At 37.2% G+C, this 10,465-nt stretch overlaps 1 protein-coding gene across 1 annotated transcript in view; it reads right to left on the bottom strand.

The window, feature by feature from the left end:
* Positions 1-3,358, bottom strand: part of LOC123501503 (uncharacterized protein DDB_G0271670-like) — a 16,490-nt gene extending 13,132 nt beyond the window's left edge. The window contains exon 1 of the mRNA XM_045250359.1: positions 3,297-3,358. Coding sequence (XP_045106294.1) covers positions 3,297-3,358 — 62 coding nt within the window. The remainder of the gene's footprint in view (positions 1-3,296) is intronic.
* Between the last annotated feature and the right edge of the window lie 7,107 nt (positions 3,359-10,465).

The following is a 10,465-nucleotide window of genomic DNA, read 5'->3' as shown; positions in this document are numbered from 1 at the left end:
CTCTTCTCTTCTTCTCTTCTCTTCTCTTCTCTCTCTCTTCTCTCTCTCTCTCTCTCTCTCTCTCTCTCTCTCTCTCTCTCTCTCTCTCTCTCTCTCTCTCTCTCTCTCTCTCTCTCTCTCTCTCTCTCTCTCTCTCTCTCTCTCTCTCTCTCTCTCTCTCTCTTTAAACTCTACGGTTATAAGATTTCACTTCGCAAAGGAGAAGGAAAATACCAACACACCTGTAATTATCTGTGGGAGGCCATACCTGCGGCAGGAGGTTATCTGGAGTGTTACCTGTGGTGTTACTTATACCTGTGTTGCCTCACCTGTGTTGCCTCATCTTACCTGGAAATTCTTAATGGTGTAGGTAGTTGTTTTTCGTTTTTTTGTGTGTTTTTTTTTTCCCCAGGTAGTTGGTCAGGTGTGAGAAATGTGTGTACCTGTTATGCTGTGTTATGTTGTGTTGTGTTTCTTGTCGTGTTGTGTTACCTGTGAGAGAACAAATGATGTGTGAATTAGAAGGGATGTTTTGTTTTATGGTTTTTTTTTTTGTTTTTTTTTTTTTTTTTTTTACTCATTTTTCTTTCTCTTTTTTTCTCTTTTTTTTCTATCAGTACCTTGGCATTTCATTGGGGAACTGTGTCAATTATTGAGTGATTTTTATGTGAGGGGCAAGTTTTATGAAAGTGTGTGGTATGTACTGTATTTGGTCTATTTCTTGGTTGGTAGTATTCTCTCTCTCTCTCTCTCTCTCTCTCTCTCTCTCTCTCTCTCTCTCTCTCTCTCTCTCTCTTCTATATAATTTTACGATTCCAGGTATTTATTTCCTCTCCAGGTAAATATTATAGCGATTTATTTTCTTCATTACTTATAATCCAAGGTAAATATCAATGTTTTTTCTTTTATTTCCTTCTTTTTTCTAGTCTTTTTCGTATTCTAAGTAAACATTGAGATCACAGGTTCCAAGAAGATACAAATAATGAGAAAGCATTCACTATTCACCATATTATGAAATGTCACCTTGAGGAGTGCTTGTGTGTGTGTGTGTGTGTGTGTGTGTGTGTGTGTGTGTGTGTGTGTGTGTGAGTCAATGTGTAACCTGTAATTAACCTGCCTTGGAGATGAAGCAGTGATCAAAGTCGTAATATAAAGAATCAGTGTCTCGTTGTTTAGTTAAATGTGATTTGGTTCCTATAGTTTTTTTTTTTTTTCCACCTCGTTGTGTCTTCTACATTTTCTGCCTTGTGTCTTTTGTATCTAATTTAGTAAGAAACAGACAGACAGACAGACAGACAGACAAACAGACACAGCTACCTTCAAACCACATCTGTGTCATAACTATCTTCAAATTACGTCTTTTTTTTTTTATTGAGAAACAACTATCTTCAAATATTCATGCTTCTTTATATATATATATATATATATATATATATATATATATATATATATATATATATATATATATATATATATATATATATATATATATATATATATATATATATATATATATATATATATATATATATGGACAGACAGACAGACAGACAGATAAACAGACAGACAGTTCATTCATAATACCCAAATTAAACTACTACTACTACTACTACTACTACTACTACTACTACTACTACTACTACTACTACTACTACTACTACTACTGCTGCTGCTGCTGCTGCTGCTGCTGCTGCTGCTGCTGCTGCTGCTGCTGCTGCTGCTGCTGCTGCTACTACTACTACTACTACTACTACTACTACTACTACTATCACCACCCTTCCTTCACACCACTATCTAAGGAAGGGATGAATTGGATCGCGGGCAGAGGGAAGGGTATGTGTGTGTGTGTGTGTGTGTGTGTGTGTGTGTGTGTGTGTGTGTGTGTGTGTGTGTGTGAGTGTGTTCAGGTGTTGGTGCTTCATAACGAGGCGACACAGCACCTTCCGGGACAGAGTTTGTTCAGTACCACCTCATTTACATTGTCACAGGAAACGTAGTGAAATTACACCAACACACATTAGTAGTGGTAATGATGGTGGTGGTGGTGGTGGTGGTGGTGGTGGCGGTGGTGGTGGTGGTGGTGGTGGGCTATGTTTCTTAATATTTTCTTTAGTTTTTTTTTTTTTTTTTTTTAGTCATGTATTTATTTTCTTTGTATAATTGCAGTAGATTTGATTTGGCTTATTTATTCATTTATCTCGCTTCATTATTGTGTATTTATTGATATTCTTCTCTTTTTCTCCTGCTTGTGTTTTTCTTTTATTAATTTACTTTCATTATATTTATAAGTTTATTAATATTCAGCTTCATTATTTCACGACGACTATTTATTATTTATTTATTTTTCCATTTACTCCACAAATCGGTTTTTCGTATATTCATCATTGTTTCTGTCTATTCACGAATTTCTTGCACCATTATTTTACAGCCATTAATCTCTTTAGTACCATGACGCGTTTCCATATTCATTCTACTTACTGCTTGGCGATTCTACACAGCTTCAGAAACTCATGTGTGGGATTAAAATAGTGAAGACTGTGACCATTAATCTTCTGACCTGCATTGACCCTTACTAGTGTTCATAAAATCGTCTAATCACACCCAAAACTCAAGGTAATAATGCGTCCCAGTACTGAAGTGGTTGATCTCCCAGTCTCTGTCTTTAGGGGTGATTCTAACAATTAATTATCAAGGTCACTGCGTCATCCATAGTGAATCTACTTTTAACATGCTTGAGTCGATGGTATTTTGAATTTCGCTTGCTTTTATGTGTATCGTAATATTTAATCTCTTCAGTACCAGGATGTATTTTCATATTAATTCTTGTTACTATTTGGCGATCTTATACAGCTTCAGAAATATATGTTGGTATTAGAATAGTAAAGACTCTGGCCATTATTCTTTCGACCTCCTAATGCAACCTAATGCAAATAGAATCGTTTAATGATGCTCAAAAATCAAGGTAAAAATGCGTCCTAGTAGTGAAAGAGTTAAGGAAGGTTTCTGTAACGTGACAAGAAGAACTCCTCTTAACTTGCTTCAATGGTAGTCACTGTGGTTTTCATAGATGCCTTTGTGACCCTAGTCGTGATTACCATTGTTCTCATGAGTGGTCTTTTTTATATAAGGGGAAAAACTGGCCAAGGGCAACGAAAAAATAAATAAAAAGGCCTACTTGGTTGCCATTCCCTTACAGATCAGACAGGGTTAGCCAAAGGCAGGAATAAATGTCATTGTGGTCTATTGTACATCATAGTCATAGTTTAAACAAAATCTCCAGATCACCGCTGAGGGAAACACACACGTATGAATGTTACACAACCGTCTCTGATGTAGCTATGTGGACAGTGGAGCAGTGGAGGCGGTGGACAAAACTCATGTTGACCCAGAAAGTAAAGTAAATTCCTAAGGTGTCTTAATTAATCAATCATCCTAACACTCTACACAGGTGCTCTTATCTCTCAAACATCAAGATACACCCACCACACTACACACCTGCAACTCACAACACCCAGTCCTAGTATTAGTTCCACAAGTGTCTACATGCACCCTTTTTGAATGCAGGAAGGGCACTAGCTAAGGGCAATAAATGAGGCTACATGGAATGCCTTATGTATTCCTGGGTCAGCCTGAGATTTGTATACCACCTTCACTGCAAAACCTTCTCTGTAGTCAAAGAAAAGCATTTGTGAGGGAGCAAAACGCTTCAGAATGCATCCTTGGTTCCCGCGCCATTAGAAAAGGATCAGTAATCAGAATAGGATAAGAAATAGCGGGGTGAGGCTTGATAAAGATTTAAGAAGAGATAGGTAGAAACAGGTTCCCAAATAGAGTGGTAGATAAATGGAATGGACTCGGTAATCAAGTTGTTAGTGGCGAGTCAATGGGGAGCTTTCAGAGAAGATTAGACAAGTTTATGGATGGGGATGATGGGTGGAAATAGGTAGGTATATTTCATGCCCAGACTGCCACGTGTAGGCATGATGGCTTCTTGCAGCTTCTCTTATTTTCTTACGTTGTGATGTAGACAGTTGAAGTGGTGGTTACCCTGCGTTTTGTGTACCACGGTTTGTCATCACGCTGAATAAACAACCTTATTTTGAAACACTTATTGCCGCATCCTGACTACACTCAAAGGCCTCTAGTTGAAGTTCCTCGGGTTTTTAAGGGTGTTTTTTATGGCTTTGTTGACAGATGAACAAGATATCTACATTATTAACCGGAGAAACACTCGTGAGGTCTCGGCTGGTCATCTCTGTGGCCTCGGAGAGCAGTCGTGGTGAGATAGCGAAGCGTTTCACAATACAAACTAAAAATATTATGAAAGGAAAAGGAAAATAAAGAAACGGGAAGCCCATTTATACGCCGTTTCCGTCCATTGTGGTACTGCATTCTGTAATACTACGAAGATGAACTAAAGGGTAATGCAAAAGGCTGAATGTTGTGGCTCCATGTACTGACTTATCTTTTAACCCCTTCAGTAACATGTCGCGCTTTCATATTCATTCTGGTTAATATTTAGTGATTTTATACAGCTTCAGAGACTTATATGGGGGTTGAAATAGTATAGATTCTGGCCATTGATCTCTTGACCTCCATAGACTCTTCCTAATGCAGATAAAATGGTCTAATCATACCCAAATCTCAAGGTAAAAATGTGTCCTAGTACTGATGTTCATTCTACTTACTATTTAGCGATTTTATACAGCTACAGAAACTAGTATAGGGGATTAAAATAGTAAAGACTCTAGCCATTAATCTTTTGACCTGCATAGAAGCTTCCTAACGCAGATAAAATGGTCTAATCGTACACAAATCTGAAGGTAAAAAATGTGCACTAGTATTGAAGGAGTTAACCTCTTCAGTACCATGCCGCGTTTACATATTCATTGTGCTATTTACCGATTTTATACAGCTTCAGAAACTTATGTGGGGATTAAAATAGTAAAGACTCTGGCTATTAATCTTCTGACCTCTATAGACCCTTCCTAATACAAATAAAATCGTCTAATCACACCCAAGAAATCATGGTAAAAAATGCGTCTCAGTTTTGAATGAGTTAAGCAATGACGTCTTATCTGTGGTCTCATTTGTAGTCCTCACCCAGTGCCTTCTCTCTCTCTCTCTCTCTCTCTCTCTCTCTCTCTCTCTCTCTCTCTCTCTCTCTCATTTTTTCTTCTCCGTTACTTATATTGTACGTAAATAATAATGATTTTCTTTTTTCTTTGACTCTTTTTTGTATTTTAAGCAAACACTGAGATCACAGGTATCAGGAAGGGTGTCTGTAGGCACTTGTGGAACTAATACTAGGATTGGGGATGTTGTGTGCTGCAGGTGTGGTGTGTGTAGGTGTGTGTAGTGTGGTGGGTGTGACTTGCTGTGTGAGAGTTAAGAGCACCTGTATAGAGTATTAGGAAGGTTGATTAATTAAGACACCTGAGGAATTAAATTAGCTTTTTTGTCTGTATAAATCACTTTTTGGGGAACGAAAAGACAGAACTGGCTTTATTTATTTTTCTTGAGGGATGGGGGCTGAGACAGAGAGAGAGAGAGAGAGAGTGTGTGTGTGTGTGTGTGTGTGTGTGTGTGTGTGTGTGTGTGTGTGTGTGTGTGTTCATTTCTCTGTCTGCTTAAGTTACCGTGTCTTCTTTCCTCCTCTCTTTCCTTCCCTCCCTCGCTTCTCTCCTCATTTTTTCCTCTCCTTTCTCTACCTTTCATTTTTCCTCCAGCGTGGAATGAGAGGATTAGTTCAATAAACAGAAAGAAAGGGAGCTAAATAGGGTCAAGTCAAAAGGGTTCTTCATTTTAAGCATTTTTTCTTCATTCTTATTTTGTTGAACTGTCCCCAAAGTCTCTCTCTCTCTCTCTCTCTCTCTCTCTCTCTCTCTCTCTCTCTCTCTCTCTCTCTCTCTCTCTCTCTCTCTCTCTCTCTCTCTCTCTGCCCATCCATACACCGTTTCTGCCCTAAAACCCTAAAAAAAAAAAGAGAGAGAGAGGAAAAGGAAAAAAAAAGATTAATTAAAAACGGCTTTGGAAAATCGTATTATGCTGTATTGATATACGACATACGCACTGCAGTAATAAAGTACAACGTGGAGAGTGTAATACGTAAATACACAACGAAATATAATATAAACCTCCAATACATCATCGAACGAGAGAGAGAGAGAGAGAGAGAGAGAGAGAGAGAGAGAGAGAGAGAGAGAGATTACCTAAAATTGTGATATTCCTAATGTCATTTTTAGGAGACAACAATAACTTCACCAGCATAAGAGAGAGAGAGAGAGAGAGAGAGAGAGAGAGAGAGAGAGAGAGAGAGAGAGAGAGAGACAGAGAGACAGAAACAGAGACAGAGACAGAGACAGAGACAGAGACATACAGACAGACAGAAAGACAAACAGACAGAAAGACAGACAAACAGAGAGACAGAAGTAAACAGATAGACAGAGAGACAGAGAAAAAAAGACAGACAGACAGACAGACAGAGACACAGACAGATAATCTAAAATTTTGATATGTTTAATTTCTTGAACAATTAATATTACCTTCAGGAAAATACACAAGGAGGAAAGACGGGGAAATTAAGACGGTGCAGGTGATAAGACAGGTGTACGTGTGGCTGCACAGAGTAAGTAGCCTTGGGAAGCACACACCTGACTCACAACGGCAGCAAACGTGAGACAGAAGCGACAGGGAGGAAGAAAGGAGGAAAAAGAAAGGAAAAAAAAATGGAAAAAAATAGACAGTTACCTTATGTTGAAATGTCACGTGTTTACAGTGTGTGTGTGTGTGTGTGTGTGTGTGTGTGTGTGTGTGTGTGTGTGTGTGTGTGTGTGTGTGTGTGTGTGTGTGTGTGTGTGTGTTGTTCATTCCTTGTCCTCATTCCTGGATTTCCTTCTGATTTGACGTATTTTGGTGTTTTGTTTGTGTGTTTGTGTGTGTGAGTGTTTGCCTATCCAACCTGTCAGACATCCAGACATCCAGACAGACAGACAGATAGATAGATAGATACACAGACATAAAAATATATAGACATACATATAGACAGACAAATAGAAACACACTTAGACACATATAAATAAAAAAAAGAAAGAATGAAGTGAAAACTAAATCACACACACACACACACACACACACACACACACACACACACACACACACACACACACACACACACACACACACACACACACACACACACACGTCTAGACATTAGTGTGGTTGCCCTCTTGAAGTCTCGCCTCACGATCACATATTTGAAGGGAGAAAGTTGTGCTTTGGATGAACGTGGGAGAGAGAGAGAGAGAGAGAGAGAGAGAGAGAGAGAGTAGGAGTAGGAGTAGGAGGAGGAGGAGGAGAAGTAAGAAGAGAAGACGATGGAGACATTTTACCCTCAGATTTCTTTCTCTGATTCATGTTACAGATTTACAGAGAGAGAGAGAGAGAGAGAGAGAGAGAGAGAGAGAGAGAGTCCGCTTCATGATTAATTATTTAGTCTGTTAGTTTAATAAGCTACCAGGAAAAATGTAATGTGAAAAGTAATGAAAAAAAAAAAAATAGAAAATGGAAAATCGCATGAAAACAAACAATGCAAATTTCCTATTATAATTTTTGTGATTTTTTTCTTAAGTAACTTTAGTAATTATTTGTTTTTTTTTGGGGGTAGCTTTTTCTTTTCTATCTTTTTTTTTTAATTACTGAGATTTTTTTTTTTTTTTGTCGCTTGCCAGAATTGCCTGAATATTAAATAACCCTTTAGGAAATGAATATGCGTAAATAAATGCAAAAAAATGATCATGTATAACTGAATATTTCCTTTCCTTTATTTCTTATTTAATGTGTATGTCTGTATATATGTATGTATGTATATGTGTATGTATGTATGTGTGTATGCATGTATCTTATTATATCAGTGTGTGTGTGTGTGTGTGTGTGGGAGGAGATCGTGATGGTGGTAATGGTGGTGTTGACAGATGTGGTGGTGGTGGTGATGGTGATGGTGGTGATGGTGGTGATGGTGGTGATGGTGATGGTGGTGATGATGGTGGTGGATGCCTCTATCTAGAATCCTCGACCTTTGGCTCTTGTTGACCTTATATGAGACGTGTATGTGTGTGTGTGTGTGTGTGTGTGTGTGTGTGTGTGTGTGTGTGTGTGTGTGTAATGTAATGTACAAGTAACTAACTCCTCTCCTTATTAAAGAAAATATTACGTTTGACTTAATGCTAATAACACTAATGACAAATAAAACTCTGCATTCAAAATCTTAAAAAAAAAAAAAAAAAAAAAAAAAACATCAATAAAATGCCGGAAACACAATGACAACATGAACATCAAGAAGGTACATGGAATAAAAATGACAGTTTCTTTATCGTTAATAGCCAAAAAATAAATAGATAAATAAATAAAAATGTACGTAGAGGAGTTAAAAGAATTAAGGAAGGCACAGTCACATTTTTTATCTTTGTTTTTTACACCTCTCCTTGATTGTGACGTCATTCAGGTGCGTCAAGGAAATGCCACAGGTGAAAAAAAAAAGGATTGGTAAAGATAGAATGTAAAAAATGATAAATAGGATAGAGTGTAAGCAGTGATAAGAGAGAAGAAAGATGTCTATTTCTCCTAATCATCCATGGTAGTTCATATTTCAAGAGGCAAAATAATTCAAGAAACTCACTATTTAAAACACACATACACAGTCGTAAGAAATGAAAAGAAGGAACAAGATGAAAAATAAAGGAAACTCAGTCTATTTTTCCTAATCATCCTTGTTAGTTCATATTTCAAAAGGCAAATCAATACAAGAAACTCATTATTTTTTACCCTCTCTGAAGAATTTATCCGTGTTTGTCTTTAACCCCTTCAGTACTACGACACGTTTTTACATTTATTCCGCTTACTGTTTGGTGATTTTATACAGCTTCAGAAACTTATGTGGAGATTAAGACAGTGAAGACTCTGGCTATTAATCTTCTGACATCCATAATGTAAGTAAAATCGTCTAATGATACCCAAAACTCACGGTAAAAATGCCTCCCAGTACTGAAGGGGTTAAATTGAGGAAATATTATTATGAAAAGACAGGTAATAATTGTCCCCCCTGTAAAATTCTCCTGCTATTCGAGAAACTGATGAAAAAAAAAAAAAAGTTGACAAGTTATGAAGTAAAAAAAATGATCTGAAAGTAAGTTTGACATGAGTGAAGGTGAAGAAGACATGAGTGCAGTGCCGTGTTTCCCTATCCAGAAATTTACGTGGCACTTCGGAAGATAGGAAGGAAAATGTTGATATGAGACGAGTGAATGAAATGAGTGAGTGAATATAAGCAAGCATGGAGATAATAAGTCACGTGGGATGAATGATAATGATAATAAAAGATGGAGATAAAAAGAAGAAAAGGAAAACAAAAGCAAGAAGAACAAGAAAAAAAGATAAAACAAAGAAAAAAAGAGGAAGTAGAAAAAGAATAAAAGGCAAAAAAAAAAAAAGAAGCATTGAGTCTTATAGTTTCCTAAATTAAGGAAGAAGAAAAAGATAAAATAAGAAAAAAGAAGAAGTAGAAAAAAAGAATAAAAACAAAAAACATCGGCTAATAATTTCCAAAGTTAAGATGGAGATAAAAGAAAAAAAAGGAAAAAACAAAACAAAGAAGAGTAAGAAGGAAAATAAGAAGAAAAGAAAGAAGAGGAAGAAGTAGAAAAAAAATAAAACAAAAAAGCATCAAGGCTAATAATTTCCAAAAATTATCGCACCAGTGTCACTCCATTTAGCGTTTCCGGCGTGGCGTTACGTGACTCGCTATCTGTCATGTGTGTTTCTTATCGTGTGCACTGAACTTGCTGCTTCCTGTCCCCTCTGGCGGGTCCTCGAGGCTCATGACTTGCTGCACAGACCACAGCTTGACGAAGACCAATATTGTAAATCTTGCGAATCACATCCATTACCTTCTAGAGCCTCTGCTTGGAAGATCACGAGTTTTTCAATCTGATTCAGCCCTGAGAACCAAATTTGCTACTTTTCTGAGCTTCTAGTTGTTGTTACACTTTTTTTCTTTTTTTTATCTAAATCAGCCCTGAGAACCACATCCATTACTTTTCGGAACCTCTAGTTTGAGTTACACGTGTTTTTTTTAATTAGATTTAGCCCTAAAACCACATCTGTTACCTTCCTGAGCCTTTAATTGGATTGAAACGGGCTTTTTCATCTCAACCAGCCTGAGAACCTTTAGTTTAAGTTACACGTTTTTTTTTTTTTTTTTTTTTTTTAATGAGCTTTGAGAACCAAATTTGTTACTTTTCAGGGTCTCTAATTGGAGTGACACGGGCTTTTTCATCTCAACCAGCCCTGAGAACCACATCCATTACTGTACGAAGCCTTTAGTTCAAGTTACACGTGATTTTTTTTTTTTTTTTCTATTTGGATCAGCTCTGAGAACCAAATTTGTTGCTTTCCAGAGCCTCTAGTTTAAGTGACACAGGTTCTTGAT

This window comes from Portunus trituberculatus, chromosome 9 (assembly GCF_017591435.1).
Source record: "Portunus trituberculatus isolate SZX2019 chromosome 9, ASM1759143v1, whole genome shotgun sequence".
Classification (NCBI taxonomy): Eukaryota; Metazoa; Arthropoda; class Malacostraca; order Decapoda; family Portunidae; genus Portunus; species Portunus trituberculatus.
This window is presented reverse-complemented; position numbering and strand designations above follow the sequence as displayed.